General features: G+C 45.6%; 1 protein-coding gene across 1 annotated transcript in view; it reads right to left on the bottom strand.

Moving 5' to 3' along the window:
• Positions 1-20,174, bottom strand: part of LOC102368221 (CUB and sushi domain-containing protein 1) — a gene marked incomplete at its 5' end in the record, with an annotated part of 292,700 nt that overhangs the window by 219,686 nt on the left and 52,840 nt on the right. Inside the window, one exon of the mRNA XM_014523449.2 lies at positions 15,207-15,389. Coding sequence (XP_014378935.1) covers positions 15,207-15,389 — 183 coding nt within the window. The remainder of the gene's footprint in view (positions 1-15,206; positions 15,390-20,174) is intronic.

Raw genomic sequence — 20,174 nt, 5'->3', positions numbered from 1 at the left:
GAAAGCGAGGTCCCAAATGCTCTCTGGTTTCAATGTCTTTGGGTGTGGAGAAGCAAGGGAAGCACATCTTCAATCCCACAGCCTCTGTTACTCTCTAAGGGCTGCAGGGCCGGGCTGGTGATGTGGTACCAGGCGGGAAGGTTGTATTAGACTGTCTCCAGCTGGCGTGTTTGCTCCTGCCTCAGTTCTGGGAGCTGTTCCTGCACATCTCTATCTTCTTCTCGATGCTCTCCCCTCCACTCAGCCTGCCGGTGGATCTCCAATCTATACTCTGCAGTCTTCGCATCCCTTCTCTTTTGGGACGCGGACATGAAGACCCCGGATGGCTCATTTCTGCTATCCCTTTTCCTTGACCCAGATATTTGTCAGGCATTCTGGAGCTGATAACATTTCTGTCGGGGGCGGAAGGGACATCAGATGCAGAAGCTGAGAACAGCACAAGTAGTTATTGTACTAATTCCATTTCCATGGAAACAATGCTAAAATACCGTGTTTCCCCCTCACTTCTAGAATAGCTTTCCCATAGTGTCTTCTTAGTCTGGGGCGGCCACGAGGCAGGGTAAGATGCTTTTTTCCACTTCATTTTCTCTCTGCAGAAAACCCAGGACCAACCCTGAGTTGGCAACAGGTTGGGGAGGGGATGAGGTCGCACAGAGGGTGGGTGAATAGTTGCATGTCCCACTTTAGCAAATATATCTTATTAAATGCTTAAGGTGCCTGGCAGCCTCAGGTAATGCTCACACTGTGAAGCAAAGTACTTTTCACATTGTAGTTTCTCTTTTCCTATCTGCTGTTTCAATAAAGATGGCTCCTGTGCAATGTGTTTGCTTTTTAACCCCTACACAACCAGCAACTTGAGTTGGGGAGGCTGGGAAGGAGGGCAAGATCAGCAGTGAGCTAGGAGGGAGACGTTTATTTTGGATATTTCAGAGCAATGAGCACTGCGCAGCTCCCATTTCGATGCCCATTTGAGCCTGTGAGGAGAGAATCAATTAAAAGGGAGGGGGGCATGTTCAGATGTGGTCAGGGAACATCGATGTGGCCTAAAAATATAAGAGGACTTAAATTCTCCAAGGCAAGTGCTGCTCTAAGCATGAGGGAAGGAATTTCAGGAAGAGTGGAGCAGCTTTGGCAATGTCCCTAGCTCACATTCACCCGAAATGGCAGTGGCCAGAGGTAGCGAAATGGAAATTTGTTGCACTTACTGGTGGATGTCCACTCCGCAGCACCCTGATGCTGCGTGTCTTTCTTGGGTCCAGACTCTGCTTCCCTCCAGGTTTGCTTCAGGAGGGTTCTTCATGGAAATCTCATGAGAGCCAGGGCTGGTAGTCTCGTGGGTACCCAAGCTGCAGCCCACAAGACAGCCCATTTGATGGAGGTCTCACTGGCAAAAATCAGATCCAGCTCATGATAGGAGAGGAAGCTCCTCGGGGAACTATGAATGGCCTTGTTGCTGCCCTTTATATACGAGTGGTGCCTTTGTTGCCACACTGGCGCTTGTCTGATGGGTGCATTGATATGATGGATCTTGACATGCTGATGGTCTTGCTCTGTTTTAACAGCAGTGACCTCCTCTTTCCAAGTCGGGAGAAAATGCGCAATCCCAAAGCACGTCCTTGTGACTCCATAAAATGCGGCTGCTACAATGCTAAGAAGGTCGTGTGACTCTAGATTCATGTGAGTGCCAATGGGTGCACCTAGCTGCCCTCCAGCATTTAAACAGGGAGATGGCATCTGGTTGCAATGACATAAAATGAGTCAAGGGCACACAGATAAACCAGCCAAGCTGATCCACACGTGAAGCCGTGGAGTGTGGGGACAGCAAGGAAAGGTCAGGAAAGAGCATCAGGGGCTAGGTGAACAAGTATTCACCCAAGTGCCCCAGGGGAAAACCAGGAGCAATGGCCATAAACTCCTAAGAAGGTTTCAGACTGGATACAAGGAAAAACTTCTTCACCGTCTGTGTGAACAGACTCTGGAATAGACTCCCACCGGGGATGGTGCAGGCATCTACCCTGGAGATCTTCAAAGGGAGACTGGATGCACACCTCGCTGGGGTTATTTGACCCCAGTCATCTTTCCTGCCCAGAATAGGGGGCTGGACCCGATGATCTCATGAGGTCCCTTCCAGCCCGAAACGTCCGTGAATCTGTGACTGCAGGGAATACCAAGATAATTCACAGTACAAATGCAGCCACATGGACCACTAACCCATCCTGGAATGAATTCAATCCACTTTCAAAGTGGGCTACCCAACTCGCAGGAATAAGGATGCTTGTTCAGTGGAGAGACATTTTAATCCAAAGAAAAAAGGTTAATGCGTCCCCCCAGCCTTTGTGGACAAGCTGGATATGGCGATATACTGATTTACAACAGGAATAGACCGTGGCTCAGGTCTACCCACTTGCATTGCTGAGAATAGGTGAGAGATGGGTGGGTGTGTGGAAAAGAAGTGCGTGGAGCTATTCTGGTATGCCGGGTGACTTACGCTGTGCCAGCGATACAGCCAACATTGGATACAGAGGCCCTGGAGCAGCAGGGAAAACAGGACTGTATGATGCTAAGTTATAACCTCCCTGGTCTGCTCCAGGGACTGTGCAACTATACGCTGCCTCCCAGCGCAGGCTAGCTTGAAGTGAAGGTATGAGCAGATACGTGTGGAAATCAAAGATGCCCCTTTAACAATACTTGCCTCTTGTAGGTCTCCGAGCACGTCTCAGTTTTTTAATGCATTTATCCTCACAGCTCTCTTGTGAGGAAAAGCAGTACTCCTATCGCCGTACTACAAATGAGCAAAAGAAGCAGAGAGAGTCTACGTATCTTTGAATAAGTCTCTGCAGGGACAGGACTCAGCCTTAAGCCTAAAAGCTCCCGAGCTAGTCCTTGACCATCTTTTAATTAGCAAGACATTCAGGTGCCGCAGTACAAATGTCAAGTAACAAAAATCCTGAGAGGCTCCTGCTTGGACCCCCACATAGCAGAGCCATCAGCGCAGAGAAAAAAAAAATCTGTTTAAACTATACTGGAACAGGCTAAATATTAGGTGAGAATAGCTTGTAAAACGGGACCACCAAGAGGCAGGAGAAAGCCCCCTCCTCCTCAAATCCAGAGGAAAGGTAGGAATGTAACCCAAAAGACTTTCCTTTGATCTGGGTGTGGATAAAGGGGCAATAAATTCATTCACACCGGTGTGAATCCCATGAGGTCAGAGGGGTTAACACAGATTAAGGCATCACCATAAACAAAAGCAGAGCTTGGCCCATAAAACGATCTCACAAAAGCATGCTGAGCACCCAGTGGGGGTGCTCCCGGCTGTCACGACCTTGCAGAGCTTTTTGGCAAATAAGTGTTTTAGAGCCCCGTAATTCAGGTGCTTCCCTGCAACTAACAGCGCCGTCTTTAAAGAGGTCTTTTATATGTTAGGTTGAACAGCTCTCAAGGCAGATATAAGGCAGGTGCAAGGACATTTGGAAAAAAAACAACCAGCCTAAATGGTCCAAGACCTTAATGGTTTGTTGTGGACTTATCAAATTCCACTCGCAAGCACAAAAACAGCCCTGGGGACTCTGGAGGCTGCACTGAGCTCTACAGGTGCTAGATCAGAATGAAGATGAGGAGTTCCAGTATGAAGAGTGAAGTTGAGTTGGAGTGGTGTTGCAGCCATGATACTCCAGGAAAATACTTGATCCCCAAATGCTTGTCCAACAGTGATCCCAACTGTACAATTAGCCAATAAAAGGTGCAAACCCTCCCCCCGCCTTTCCTGCCATTATGAAGAGCAGACAAGACTTGGATTCAGCTGGGTCTGTGCACACATTACCCCTCTGTAGAGAGATGCTAAGATAGACGAAACAACCGGAGTGAGTGCTGATGAGTTGGAAGTTATGCACCTTCCCTGCTGGATGGACACTAAATGCAAATACAAAAGCACCACCCTGTTGTTCATGCTGTCTCCAGAAACAGTCTGGTCACCCAATCAGCCGGGCAACAGGATCATCCCATCCCGCATGGACTGCAATACGAAATGGCTAGGGAATGCACAAGGCATGGGTTACAAACAGCCCAGGCCCAGGTTGAGCAAAGTATTTAAGAAAGTACCTAAGCACATCCCTTCTCAGTACAGCACTTACAGCACGTACTTACATTTCACCATGTGCTTAAATCCTGCACTGAAGTGGGGCCGTAATACAGAACAAAGATTGAAGTAAAGTGGCCTGCTTAATTTTAAAAATAGAATGGTTCGACATGGCTACAACTGTGAAACAAGGCTGTTAACAAAAAAGCTACAAATCCCACATGCATATAGGGATCACAGTAATCCTTCCTTCATTTAAACTTGCTTCTCTTGTGGAAGTGAAAGAATGGGTCTGAACAGCTCAGGGATCAGTCAGCATTTTACCAATAATTTATTTCTTTGAACCTGACACAGGTCAAGAGTAACCACAAGTTAACAGGCCCTAGTAGATACATGCCCATTTAATCCCCCTGTGTCTTACTCTGCCCTTCTCCAAAATCCTGGCATCGCATGCAGTAATAATTAGCATTGTTCTTGGCAATCTTTTGAGTGTACAAAGCCAGAACTCGCCTTGATGGTCCCTAGAGATCAGAACTGAGGTACACTGGTAGGAGCCTTTCAGCTGCCAATTCTTTTTATTGGATTTGTTTGGTGGATAATAGCAAGGCTCTGTTTCTAAGGCTATCACTCCAGCATCTCTCATCAGAGCATCAGGCAAGAAAAGCAATACACAAGGGCTCAAAAGCTGAAATGACAAATTTCCTATTGCTGCCTCCAAAGCGCTAAAGAAACTGCAACTTTGTGCAGATGAGCCATGGCGATGAGCATCCCCTAAAGAGTACGCTATAGCAGGGTTCCGCAATCTATAGCCATGGGCTGGGTCTAGTGTGCAAAGAAACTGGATGCAGTCTATGGCAGTGGGGATCAACAGCGTGTGGCAGCAGGGACACCCTCCCTGCCTTGTACTGCCCATTTCCTGCTACAGGCATCTGAGTCTGCCTACAGCACCCAGTGTCCCTGCCCTGGGATGATACATCTGTGTTACCCCACTACTGCCCCACGGTGCCAAATTTGTGTCTCTCCAGTGTCACCAGTGATGGAAAATGATGGCAACTGGTGGTGAGGGTAAGCAGAGTAGGGAGAACTAGGGCACTGCAGCAAAGGTTAGCAGCCCATGGCAATGGCTGGATGCAAGAAGCAGCCTGCCATTCTTGGGGGTTACTCATTAGGCCTGTGCGAATAGGGAAGTATTTGATTCAGATTCCGATTCAGCCAATTTGGAGGACAGTGATTCGATTCAGAGATTCAGATCACTGTCCCGAATCGGCTTTGGAAGATTTGGTGCTGATTCGGAGAGTTTTGGTGATTCGGCCATAGGCTATAATGGGGAATCACTGAAATGCCTATAACTTTGTCATTTTTTGGCAGATTTGGATGAAAACAGGAGGGATGGTAGCCCCTTCTGAGGGCACGAGGCCTACCAAGGAGATGGGTTCAGGGGTTTCTGGGAAGCTGCACCTCAAGCTTCTGCAAGCAAAACTTGTGACACGTGTGACTTTATGTGTGTGTTAAGGCGCAGCAGGATGAAAACAGCAGGGGTGGTAGCCTGTAACAGGGAGGCCCTCCTGGTGCCAGTTAGATTGCTGCCCACCCACCTGTTTCTAGGGCAGTCGCCTGCCCCTCTTTTGCTCAGGCAGAAACAGTTCACAAAAGAGACAGAAAGGCTGCAGACAGAGGCTTATAGGCTGTTCCTACATCCCTCCCCCAGAGCACTGTGATAGGAAGGGGACTCAGGGAAAGATCACAGTCACTGGCCAGCTACGGATGTCAGTCTTTCCCCTCCTGCTTCCCCTCCCTCTTCTCAGTTTCTGTTCTCCTGCAAGACGGCTTTCCGAAACGCTGAATCTCTGAATCTTTTTCCGAATCAATTTGGAGGCTCCAAACAGATTCAGAGGTTGTTTTTTTTCCACTGATTCAATTTTGATTTGGTGATTTGGCCTCCGAATCAGGCTGAATCTTCTCTGAATCAAATCGGTGACCAAAGCTTCACACACACTGTTACTGATCCCTGAGCCACAAGAACAGCCTCACCCCTTTCCAGCGGAGGAGAGAAGCGGCTTCCAGGAGTGCCAGATAACTCTACTGGAGGCACAATATTTCATCACCTTTGCAAAGAGCAAGAGTAGCTGATAAAGCAGAAGCAACTGAGAAGCCCACTGCAACAGATCTTACTAGATACCAGGCATAGAGAACCTATCCTGGGATTAGCAGAAAGAAAAAATGTAGAGAACTTTAAAAAAGCCAAAAAATTCAAACACCTTTAAAAATCCAACTTCTGGTAATACAGTAGAAGTGGTGCTAACTTCTAGCCTGCAGGTCAGATTCAACCTGTAGTGCTCCCCATGGGCTTGGAAATGGAAAGGTAGGGGAGCAGTGGGAGCATTAATTGCCATGCCATGCTGTCATATTTCTGGAACCAGGCTGAGCCGTGTGAGCTGGATAATGTGGCCTGTGCCCATGATTGTGTCAGGATGTGATCGGGCCGATGCACAGGGTCACTAGTCTGTGGCGGGATCCAAATACACAGGGTTGGGCCGGTGCATGGGATCACATCCACAGACTGACCACACGTGCTGACCCTGCGCAGGATCTGGCCCACGGGGTGCCACTGAAGAAGGACCTAATTTTTCATCTCTGGGTGGTTTGCAGCTCACTTAATTTGCAGCAGTTTTGCTGAATTGAACATGAGCTGCTCAGCTGATTGCTGCAGCTTTTTATTTCAAAGGATATCTTTCTCTCCTCGGTGGCAGCTCACCGGGGTACCATGACGGGAGAAGCAATGCCCTGAAAAAAAAACTGCAGCAATCAGCTGGAGCTCTCCCGCAGTCCCACACAGCTGTTTGCTGTGGCTAAGTGTCAAACCCCCATCTTCACAGGGGGTTAAGGAACCTAACCCTGTGAAGAACTGGGGTGCGACTATAAAGGGCATGCCTACATCGTGTGCCAGGAAGGGGCTGCTCCTAAACAGGCCCCGACAAACCTGCTTCCAGTTGCATGTGCCCCCAGCTGAGGAGCAGCAGTGAAGCTTGAGACAGCTTCCCCAACCTTGGTCCCTGGTGTGCTCCAGGCTAGTCGCTACCCACATCCTGCCTGAGCTGTGCCGAGGACACACTACAGACATGCCCTTGGTGGAACGATTATGAGAAAGGATGATGTGATCACCTTGTCTGATCTCCCGCTTCGTATGGGACATGATGAAATTCCTCCTTGACTTAATGCTTATCTTTTTAGAAAAACATCCCATATCTTGATTTAAACATTTCTACTGATGGAGAATCCACTGCTGCCCTTGAGAAATTATTCTAGTAGCTAACTGCCTTCATCGAGCAAACATGCCCCTTATTTCTGGTTTGAATTTGTGCAACATCAGATCTTGTTATGTGTCCATCTGCTAGATGGAAGGACGCTCTATTAGAAATTTTTACTCCCATGTGTTACACTTATACTCACTGCCCTCACAATGCTGGTGTCTGAGCATTCAAGGAGTGAAACATGTGCTAACTGCCATCCTAGAGCAGTAAAGTTTGGCCTTTACCAGTGAGGACTATGCCCAGATCGTATCATCTAACATGCGTTGAGCTCATGGATGATTGCTCCACCGGGGTAATATAATCAGGGGACTCTGGTGCAGTTGTATGGGTTTGGGAGCCAAACAGAGCTGTTTGTCAGTCTCCTACACCCCCAACACCATACTGGAGCCAGTTCAAGGCTCCTGTGCAGTGTGGGAGCTGGGACCATCTCCTGTGCCATGTGTGTTGCTCATGGCCTCCACCCTGCACCCATGCAGTACAGGGGCTGGGACAAGCTCCCATGCTGTACAGGTGTTGCTCCCAGCCTGAGTACCGCACCTTGAGCCAGCTCCCACACGGGGGTTGCGTGTCAAATTAAGGAGGCAATGCAACCTCTCCACCCTGACTTTCTATACTTCTGTTTATACAACCAATGACCGTATTATTCACCATCACATTGGGGGTTCATATCCATTTATTTATCACGAGTCCTTTTCAGAGTCACCGAGTCCTAGGTTATAACCCCTCATTTTTCGTTTCTAAATTTGAATTCATACGTCAGCAGTGGATAATTATCTGAGTATTCAAAGGGTTTTGGAAGAGTTACAATTCCCTGCCCCTCGCACCCCAGGCTACGAGGCATAAGCCAACTGCTAACAAGTGGGCAATGCTACTCTAAGCAGCTGGCGCTGGCCTCTGTCAGAGACTGTCACACATTAGTAAGTATACAGACCCAAGGGAATTTAATGTGGCTGGAGGGAAACTAATTTCCACCTCGAAAGTTTGCTCTTGGGCCTTATTTATTCACAAACATTATACTGCCGGTAAAATTAGAGAGGTAAAAGCCCCCTAGGATGGACACATTTATATAAGCATATAAGCTGCATTGCTTAAAGCAATCCAGCTTTGTTCTGCTACCTGTTTGGAAATAAATATATGGATATGAGCACTTTTGTGCGGACATAACTGCAGCTACAGCAAACACTGTGATTTCAATAACTAATTCAAAGTCACACCTGCACCAAAATACTTAAGCCAGCGGAAACTCCAAGTGAGGATCAGGCCTTCGAGTTCAAGTGAAAGGCTGAAAGTACTGAAGTGCTCAAAAATAGCAGCTATTGCCTATATTATACAGCAGATACCTGATCTGCAGTAGGACTTAAGCCACAAGTTCCAGCTCGAGCACACTCGAGCTTTTAGAAAGTTTGAATCCAGAGCCGAATATTTTGACTTGCACCTGCCTCTAGTCTGAATATTTTCTAAGATTCAGGCCCACTTGATTGATTTATTTGAGTCAGGGAGAAGATTCAAGTAGTTGGAGAGGGAGAGGGAAGAGGCCAATAAACATGTTCATGAAACAAAACATGACATTTTTCATGGGAAGAAAGATTTTTTTTGAAAGTTGGGGGGGGGAAATATTTTCTGGATGCAAACAGAACTTTGTTTTTTTGTTGCAAAATTTGTCCCCCAACAATTAAAAGATATCAGATTCACCCAAAGAACCTTGTCTGCCAACAGAAGAGAGCTGCATTTTCCCCACCCCATCCATCCCTGCAGAGCTTCTGATCTTGCCGAGTCCAGTAAAAACACTCAGATGCCCTAAAGGAAGAGGAAGAAACATTGAGCCCTATCAGTATTTATTCAACAGATCGCTATTGCCCTCTGGGATCTGGTTTCCAGGGTTTTTTGTTCTCAAAAGAAAATTTCTATCATTTAAAATAAGTGCAGAGAGATTTTTCCTTCTGCCACCGGTACTTCAAAGCACACATTCCTCCAAACTCATTTCCCTGGGAAAGGTTTCCATTTGCTTCCATGAGTCATGGACAGTGAAAGGAGGAAGGAGAGAAAGAATGAAAATAATGACCCACTGACAGGTTAATCTGGAGCTACATGAAAACGTGTCAAGTTATATAAAATTACACGGTGCTGTTGCATATGTTCCTCAGAAGACAGCGATTGCAGTTTGCTTTACTTGCCTGTAATCCTATATGTATGTATCATGAGGGGTGTGCAAAAGGTCAGCCAAGCAGCTTTATACTGGAAAAGAGACCATTTGCAATGGGGAGTTACGAGCCTTCAGCAGGCATAATAGGCCAATGTGGGATTAACAGGGACGAGTAAGCACCGCCAAGGGGGATGACAGCAATCATGAGAGATATAAAACATCAGGTGCACAGAAGGGTGGGAAGGATTAACAAAATCATTAAACTTCCAGCACAGGAAGGGAATGCAATGCTTTGTAGCTGAATGGAAGTTTGGAGCCAAGTTACTGAATGCACAAGCACCGTCTAGTTTTCTGGAGGGACAAATTCACAAATGCAGTGACCATCGACAGATACAGATGATTTACTTTGTGCTAATTTATAACGTGACCGACCAGGTTTAAAACTTGCAAGAAAAGTATGCTCCACTGTCAGGCTAATGCTAGTTTGACAGGATAAATGTTTGTCAAGGCAACTATGGATGTAGGATCAGTCATGGGCAATTTCAAGCAATAAACTGGAGAAACTAAAGTTGGGTGGGAAAAAACCCTAAACGTTACAATCAAAGTATTGCCCCGAGTCAACTACCCTGATGAGCTCCAGAACTTGGGCACTTCCAATTTTGCAACTTGATAAAACAAAATAATGCAATGTAAATTATTGTACCAGCCCAAAAACCACCTGCCCCCATGACCCGACCAGATGACATTCTGCTGCAAACTAGCACACTGCAACTCCAGATGGCTGAAACTTCATTAATAAAAAAAAAAATTACTTAAATCTAATAGGTTCTTTCCAACTTGAAACCTCGAACTACGACTCCTGGTTGGAAGTTACTACGTGATCTGAAGCCAAGAAGAAGAAAACAACAAAGCAAAGAAAAAAGAAAAGATGTGAATGAAAGCAACATGGCAGGATGCTCTTTCGGTTGAGTGTTTCTAACAGTATCCAGCGCAGTATTTGACTGAGGTTTCTAAGCATTACTGCAGTACAGGCATCATCAGCTACAACTTAAGTGAAAAATTCTGGAAAGCAGAGAAGGGCCTGAACTAAAACTTCAGATCAGAACTATCCCAAAAATTTGGGGGAAGTTTGTTTTTGGACACATACCCAAGCTTTCTGGCAGGTCCTTAAAATATCTCCAAAACTGACAGATCCTCTAATACAAAATGCCACTCTTCGCTGGGTTCCATGCATAACTTACAGCAACTTTGCATCATTTCAATGCAAAACCCATCAAACATGGCCCCCAGGATTGTTTGATGGAGCTACGGTGATAACTGTTCAAAACCACACGCAGTATTTTACATATATGCAGTCTACACCTTCACAATACTTGACGGGTCCAGTAGTGATCGCACAGGAAGTGATTCTGTTTCGAAAATAGTTCCCTCGAGCCACTTACCCGTGTGACTGATAGAGGAGGATGAGTGGAAAGTAAATGCATCGCCATGGCTCATTGTGACTTGGTTTCAAAAGACATTACTTTGTCACTACAGCTTTTCCATGACTGTCTGCAATAGAGGTTGGCAACCTTTTCTGGCTGTGGACTGGAATGACCCACCCTAGATCAGAGGCAGAGGGCAGGTGCGAGGAGGTGGCCACCGTTGCCTGTTCTCATGGTAGCATGGGGAGACTACCGGCAGCTGAGGCCCCCAACCCCAAAGCCTCATGTCTGCGGGCCGGATCCAGTGGTTCTATGGACCGGTTGCCAACCTCCGGTCTACAACATAAAACCACCACTCAATTTGGCTCAATTAATTCACTCATGTATAGGCCTAGGCCTGATGAATCAGGACTTGTGGATCTGGTTTAAAGCATTTTAGCAGGATCGTGGGAAGGCGAACACCAAAAGCGTTTTGGAAGAGAGAACTGTGGGAATTTTTCAGAGCAACTTCCAACCACCCTAGGGGGGAACTCACACACGACAAAATAAACATAGTATGAAATGCATGGCCAGGTTACAAAAAAAAATCAGGTAATGGATTACCAAGCCCTCTATTTTTCCTAACAGAAAGGTTTTGGTTTAAGCAGCAATACGGACACGCATTTATAAACGGAGGTAGGACTGAAATGGCCTACTCAGCTGCCCTTGCTATCCAGCCATTTCAACCACACTCGTCATTGTGGTATCAAACAATTCACCCACTCCTTGTGACAGTTCTGTTACCATGGAGCTGCTTTCCCTTCTCAAGCCTCATCTACTCATTCACCAGTAACGAAGGACCACGCTTTGATGATTGCCTCGTATGCACATCCGGTTCCATCAGCGCAGCAAGACGCATTACCTTATCCAACTAATTAACACAGTCCTGCACCTGAGATGCTAGGTTTCACCTTTGGACTTCTCTGAGCCACGGTTTCACTGCTGTTAAGCTCCAAAAGGATGACCACAACTCTACGAGGAAGTTAAGATCTCAGTTATATTAAGCTACGCAACGTGGAGTATCCCTGCTGTTAAACCAACACCAGCTCTAGATGGATTTTTCAAACTTGCAGCTTCTGAAATGCGAATGGTATGTCAGGGTGAACAACCACAACCATGCAGTTGGTTTGAGATCTACGAGATGCTATAAAGTAGAGAGGGAGGAAGAAAAGAGAGAGAGAGAGAGAGAAATCTTCATTGTCTGGTAATGATCATGGGAGCAATACTGTACAGAGGCAAAAAATATCAGCTGGCAGCATACATGTGGATGGATACTTGCATTCATCCGTTCCAGCTACAGAGACATAAGGTCCTAGATTCAGTTTCTGCTCGGCCAGTCTGATACAAACGACCCACACCCAAGAAGTTGAGACATACCCCACCCATTAGAGAGCAGCAAAATGCATATATGAGACCGTTTGGCAAAGTTTCACAAAGGCCCTATGCACTCAGCAGGGATGATTAAGGAATGTAATGACACCGGTGAGAACGATGAAGATGGAAGGTCTGTTATCGTGAAGGCGCAGACAGCCACAGATTCAAGGACCCGTTGCCATAAAGCAGCTGCATTTTTTAAGCATTCGGTGTTGCCTCATCATTGAAGCTCCAGGAAATGAATTCTCCACAATAAATACTATGAACCTATAAATCATTTGGTTGGGACAGCAGGACGCACCATGGCATGCTGTTTAATCTCCTTCTGCATTTGTCATGCGTTCACAGCCAGAATCGGAGGCACTGAATTGTTTGCATATTCCAACTAGCGGCACATAAATTAGGTTACCTTATTTTTCCACCAGAAGCCCCGCACGCTTAACATGCTCCCAGCATTCACAGACTTGTCACTAATCCTGGTACAGATTCCATGAAGAGTTACAAATCTTACGCCTTTTTGGTGTGTCACCTCTCCCAACCGATGCAAACTAGCACAATGATATCCAGAATAAGCAAATGCAAAGGCGGGATAGTGGAAGGAAGGGAGCAAGGCTTCTTTGCATTCCCCAAACTTGTTGCCTTTTGCTTAATAAATATCCATGGTTGTATCATAGCAGGCAGAGGCTGGTGCATGATTTCAACCAATGGATTCATGGTCTTTCATCAATCTTCCTCTGCCATCCACCCCCGCCCGCCCCTCCAGCCTTCCCCCACCAACAGTATAAACCGTATCTATGGACAGAATACGTGAAAAATCGAACTTTACTAGATTGACAATGGAAACAATTCAGCCCTAATAGCAGTTTGATGGAGTTATCCGGCTCTGAGAACCCAGGACAGAAAGAGCAGGCATCTTTATGATCATGATAAATTGGTATCAGGGGAGTCTCAGAGATAGCTGAAGGTTTGGTTAAGAATCTACAAGATTCAATAGCCATCTGGACTTCACAGTTAGGGGAAAAAATACAATAGGAGGCGGAGGACTAGCACAAAAATGAGCTCCAGCCGTTCGCATTTTAATCTTCTCAAAACTCTTTGCAAATTTTGCAAATTGCTTCAAGTTTTGCAGCTCTTGCACACAGCGTGCATTTTCACTGTCATTTCAAAGAAAGATTGCTTTTTTGGGACTGCTGTTTTGTGACAGTTGCCTCTGTGAATTGTCACCAGGAATGATTTCAAAGCTCACCAGGTAGGACTGCATGACACATTTGGAGAAGCAAGGTTTTCTGCAAAAGCGATGCTATTCTGATTTATGGAAATATTTCCAGAGTTACGGCTCTGCCATGGAAAGACCCTTGTCTCCTTTGGCAAGCTCACTAGTTGTGGAAACAAGATAGTTTCTAAGTGCCATCCTGCCCTACCTTTGCCTTTGCCATGGAAGCATGCAGGCACGTGACGCATTTACACTGGTGCAAATGTGGAGCAGACAGATTTCTCCCCAGTTCAGCCCCGCGCTGAAGTAAGTTATTCTACTCCAGGGCACAGTTACCTTTTGCAAGGTCAAGAGTAGCTAGAAACTGGTGTAGAGGTTGCGTGTGTCCCCACATCCAGTTGATTCCAGCCCTCCCCTCAAAACAAAAAGGCTATTAATTTCCCTGGTCTTAATGACGAGGGGCTAAGACACCACTTATCGCAGAAGCAATTATCTCAGGAATGCTGATCCGCCTGCTCCAGACACCGCTGTAACATATATCAGTATACCAGCCAATGTATGTTATACCACTGTAAATGTGCTGCATAGCTAAACCAGAAGCTATGAGTGAGCAGCTTATAGAGGTATTCAGGGGGTGTGGGCACATGTGTATACATTTATTCACATTATAATAAGCATATATTTGTTTTAAATTTCCATTAGGGAAATGTCTGCTCTTTTGCATGATCTGCTACCCCTGCAGCTGTTATATGCTCTCTGCTCCATTCATCAACCTCTTATTTAACTGATTTGTCCCTTTTTGGAGATGTGGTTTCCTTGCTGAACGCAGAATCAGTTTGGCCATTCAGGACCTAGAGTGCTCAGCGAGTAAAAGATAAGAAAAATGGCTTCACTTACCCCGCGCTGCAGAGAAATCTAAATCCCACCCCGCCCCCCAACACACAATTTTGTGAGCTTCATTAAGAATTGGGTGCAGCATATTTGAGTGAAGGTTCAGATCGTTGCCTAACACCAGGGATTAAAGGAGAGATATTCAAAAGAGATTATAAACCAATGGAAATTGGATGCCCAATTCTCATTTATTCCTTTGAAATTCTCCCCCTAAGTCAATGCCGAGAGAAATATACCCTATTTCTTGCTGAGATGCAAGGCAACAAATTAAAGGCTGAGATTGTGAGGCAGGGGGCCTTAAAGAACCGGCAGATAATAAGGAAAATTTAAAAGGCCAAAAGTGGAATCTAATTTAATTTCTTCCCTCCGCTGTTGAGACGGGGAAGATTCCCTTTTCTTTTGAATATGAACCTGAATCAAAGTCCTGGACTCCAATTCAAACAGGGGTTTTGTTTCTTTTCCTTTTTTCAGGAGCCTGGAAGAGAGCAAGATCCGATTAGGAACCCACAGTCAAACCCAGCTTCTGCGGCATTACAGACGCTCCCCAATCATTGCGGGCATTTAAACAGTTGATCCAACTTTTGCAGCTTAGCAATATCTCTCCTCTCCCCAGTATTACCCCTGCTCCAGGAACTAAATCCAGCGTGACTAAATATGATCTATGAATATATATGATCTATGTAGCTACCTCACTGGACATTGCAAACATTTTAAAGCAGTCTCCTCACTGACTTACAAACACAGACTGGTTTCTGAGCGGACCACTGGCTACTCTTTTGGCAGGTAATTGTTTTCTGGCCCTTCAACTCAAAGGCAGGCTGGCATTCAAACTTCAAAGTGTCCCCATGGCGAAACGTTGACCCTTCTCTCTTGCCGTAGGCTGGCACCCCGGGATCGCCGCAACTCCCCTGGTCAATTTCTGAAAGAAAGTAAAACAGAAAAAGTGGGGAGAAAAGGTTCTTACAACCTCGGTTGGGAGGTTTCTATTGAAGTATTACTCACATGGGATCCAATCACCCTCGCTGACAACAGCATCGTGTCTCCAAGAGATAGCATGCATGAAACGCAAGTTAATTTGCAGTCCCCCAGCATCCAAGGATGCTTTGCACCTCCCCCACAACCTCCCGCTTGCAGGGTGGGCAGGCTAGCCTTGGCCCAAGCTGTCTGCTCCAGCCCAGCAGGGAGGCATGCTCTAGAGCCCCCAAGTTTCTGACCTGGGCCGTTGCAGGCATACCGCTGCATTTCCAGAATCAAAAGTGAATGTCTGTTCACTCGCGTTTTGGCTCAATCTAAGCAGCTTAGACTAACTTGCAAAGACTGACTCAATTCAGCCTTGGCTGTTTGACTGTCCGTACTTAGCCGTCATGTCTCATCCCTTTTTGAGTCACCTCCAATGAATCTAAGACTGGAGTTTCTTCCTGCATAAGTCATTGATGATTGAGCTAAAAGCCCCCGTTCTATTAGCCAAGTTTGTTGCAGGATCGTCAATCTTTATCTATCATAATAAGGGGACAACAGTACTACACTGCGTGGGTGCGGGGTACATGCAATATTGCTGGACAAGAAGAACATAATAAATAGCTGTATTTGCAGGCATGGTGATGACTTTCCTGATTAGCAGTTAGAACAATCTAAGACTGATTTGAATCATTAATTCTGTTTCATTTGTCATTTTGATCTATTTCCAATTGCCTATCTAAAATATGAAAGGGCTCCAGAAAGAGAACAATTGACTCGTGCATTGACTTCCCATGCGTCTGAATATTTGATCTGCGCGAGGTGCAAAGCAGATGCGAGGCTACCTTGCAAATGTGAAGTACATTTTTATAACAAAAAGATAATTTGTGAACACGACTGAGGAAATAAAATAAAGGATTTACAAATCTATTTTAATAAGAAAGGAGCTTTATGGATCGAAGGTAAAGGCACTCTTTGTCTCCATCAACTCACATTTTAGCTCAGGCGTAAAAGAAAAGGCTGCTAAAAATCAGTACCCAAGCCTCTGCAAAGAGTCAGTTGACAAATTACATGTCAAACGCTGTTCCTCCGAAATTAAAATTCACATTTGACCCGAAGACATTTATGTGTTTCTTAATGGCTAGATTCTGTCACACTTACACTGAGTAGTTATTTAGTCCGTGAATACACCACTGCAATGAGGTAAAATGCTATCATTTGTGAGGGAGCAAGGCTGAATAGGAACCTAAACTGGGTGTCTTTATGGCTATGGATTGATCACCCTGGAGACTGATAGTTTCCAGATCCGTACGTCAGACCCAGCGCTGGAAGATGCAGTCCAGCCTTCTGTCAGGGTGCACCTATATTCTGGATGTGATTCACCTATATTCTGGTTGTGCTTCACCTATATTCTGGATAAATGCCTATAGCACAGCATCACAACATGAGCTAGCCCTCAGCTGGAGACTAATTTTACCTCCAGACTGAGGGTTTTTTGATGAAATCTCAGTCCTTTGAAGGGGCCAGCTCACCCTGTGACGACTCGGCATACAACATTCAATCCTCAGGCCCCGTGCTGAAGGTAGCAAGAATGCCAACCGCACGGGAAGTTATATTATATGAAAGGCTATCAGCTCTACCCACAGATGCAACTGAGACCATCAGCTCATTTCGCAGAGCCTAACAAACAGATGGTGATGAGCGATTGACCTTGCTTGTTACAAAACAGTGACCTGGAGCTGAAAAGCTCCTTATTCCATTCACCAATCTTCTATGAAAAGGAAAAAAATATATATATATATATCTCACTGGTTTTCTAATTTGATCTAATATAAAAAGCAGCATTCCAGGTCACAGATGGAGCAGCACAACAAAGAGCAGATTGGGAAATCAGAAAATTAATCCCATCTCCTGAAGCAATTAATGGCACTCCTCCACACTAGTGCACAGAACAACTTTAATTCCTCAGAAACAGCCTCTGGTAATGAATACACAAGAAAAAACTTTGTAGGGCTGCTTCAGTAAAAGACTGAATGAGACAAGATTCTCCCCTTTGCTTTCCACCCACAAGGTGTGGGAGTCTGAAAAGAAATACAGGCATAGCCTACAAAGATCAAGTATTACCTTCCTTAGAAGTACTTTGCTTCTCTTCCTATGAAGACTGATCTCCGAAACCCACCTAAGCTTGGGCACAAGAACCAGCTTTCCTTTAGCATGCTATGGTTCAAAAGACACAGTATCGCTCATGATTCAGAGTGCGGTGAGGGATGCTTCATACTGCACTGATGTCTTTACAACGCCCAGTGCCTTCTCCTCCTTCGACATCATGAAACACAACACATCCCAACTGACCCACCAGGAGTGAAATCCAGTCCATGTAACTTCATAGATTTGAAGGCAGGAAGAGACTGTTGACCTTCTGCCAAACAAAAGCCACAGAAAATATATAGTAGAAACAGGACTCACATCCAGAGTTCTTCATTCCAGTGCTTTATACTTTCTTCCCTTTCATTAGCTCTGTATTATGAGCAAACGTCCTCCCTGCTACAAACCAATGCAACATGGACTGGGTGATATGGAAGGGCTCTCAGGAGGACTAGGTGGCACCTACTAGATTAAAAGGCAACTCTCTTAGGAGTAACACGTACAGATTGTTTGAATATGGCATAAACGTCACGTCTGGCACCCTGAGAAAACACACCAGAGGTGTGGAGTCAAGGAAGCGGATCAGGCATTCATAGGAATAAATACCATCTCTACTTACGGAGCCAAGATAAATGCCTTTACTATCAGCCGTCATTCGTCATGACCTGGGATAACCAAAGGCCTGTGGGTCAACACAAACTACACTCATGGGGACAATACTGCACTACTGCCCATTAGAGGACTCTTCCACTTTCCCCTGAAGTCTCTGGAAGTGGTCACTGTCAGATTTAGGATGGGTGAACCATTGATCTCACCTACTGGGGCAACACCTATGTTACGAATGTTCCTTTCACAAAGACCATGCGAGTCCTCTCTTTCCTATTTGTACAGCACCCTGTGTACCAGGACCTCAGTGCCAACACAGCCCAAATATAATGATCAGGAATTTAATCAGCATCATAAGGCCTCAGAGGTGTCTTGTGTGAACAGAGTCTCCCTTGCAGGAGCTCATCCATGAGTTGCTCACTGTGGTCGCATCCAGATGAGCGCAGATGTGCTGTACATGGCACTGCAGACCCATTAGCGCCACCACACACCACGCATGCAGGCATTCCCCATGCTGCTATCTAGCATCACGGAGAGGTTTTTTGACCCTGGGGCCAAAAAACTTGTGCTGAACAAAGCAGGGTGGTGCATGCGGCAGCAGCGTGCACCACCCAAAACTGGAGCCTGGCCAGCCAGAGCCATCCTCCAGCTGCCAGCCAGGCTTCCTGCTATGGCTGGACTGCCCCGGGAGGACCCTAGGTAAAGCTGCTGGGGCCAGCACAACTGCTGACCCCAGCCTCCCCTAGCCCACCTGGGGTAACCTGCCGTGCACCAGAGGGCACATGGCAGGGGCATTCCCCAGGGACAACTAGCAGTCGCACAAGGCATGTCGCTGCTACTTGTCTTTGGGGAAACAGGCATCCACGCTCATCTGGATGTGGCCTATGAGATTAGGGCCTGAGCCTACCTCGTGGTGCAAAGAGATCCCTAGGGTGTGCAAGTCTGCTGTTCTGAGCTCCATTTCAGCATCCATTGCCCCATGCACTTCTACAGTAGAGAGATGACACCCTCTCATGTAGAGAGGGACAGGCAAGCAAGAATTTAATCGTATTTTGACTTCAGGAAAATCATGTCTGCGGTTTTCTGTTATCTGCTTTCATACAATTTCATTTCAAAAGAGCCCCTTCTCCCTCTGTCACCATTAGCTATGGGACTTTATTCCTTTAAAGCCTTCTTCAGTGCTTCAGTGCTATTAATGTGTCGCATTCATCTCATCTTCTTTCTTTGGTTTTTATCCCCATCATCTGCGATCAACTTCACTGTCTTTTCTCCCCGTTTTCAATTTCTAACGCCAAATTGGAAACTTCTTTTATGACATTTTCCTTACAGAGGAAATCACATAATCCAAGATTTGTATTAATCCATCTAATATTCTGATGTGGCTTGAATAACAACAAGCCCCTCATTATTATACTGACTCTAGGCAACTTCAGATACAGGTGTAGTTTCAATAGAAGTCACAACAGGGCATCTGGTTTCTGTTATTGCTGTATACATCTTGTACTAAAAAGTCACTGTCAGGTAATTGGGTCCAAAAAAAATGGCTTAACATAATTTAATATTAATAGAAAAGTTTTCATGGAGGATATTTCTTGTCTGCGTTCCAGTGAAAATAGTTTCTCTGGATTTAAACCTTTCCCTGAAGGCTTTACGAACCCAAGTCATGAAGCATGGTGTTTGTTTATGAGAGACAGGAAGTGGGAGAGACTCGATACTAACGTGAAACTGAGCAGCAGATTTCTGTTCTCCAAACAGAGGGAAGTGTGAGACCAACAGTGTAAATTATTGAAAGGAAAGTCTACATTAAATCTCTAAAAAAAAATTAACAAAGCTAACGGAAGGGCACTTACTTAATTTTATTCATATACGAATATAACCAGACGGGGGACCCAGCAGCTGCTTTAACTCTTGCTGCTATTAATAATTTGCCATCAGCATTCCCTAAAGACCCACTGCATTTTTCATTTGGCTTTTCCTTCTTATCTATTAAAAACCT

The sequence above is a fragment of the Alligator sinensis genome, unplaced genomic scaffold, assembly GCF_000455745.1.
Source record: "Alligator sinensis unplaced genomic scaffold, ASM45574v1 scaffold994_1, whole genome shotgun sequence".
Lineage (NCBI taxonomy): Eukaryota > Metazoa > Chordata > Crocodylia > Alligatoridae > Alligator > Alligator sinensis.
This window is presented reverse-complemented; position numbering and strand designations above follow the sequence as displayed.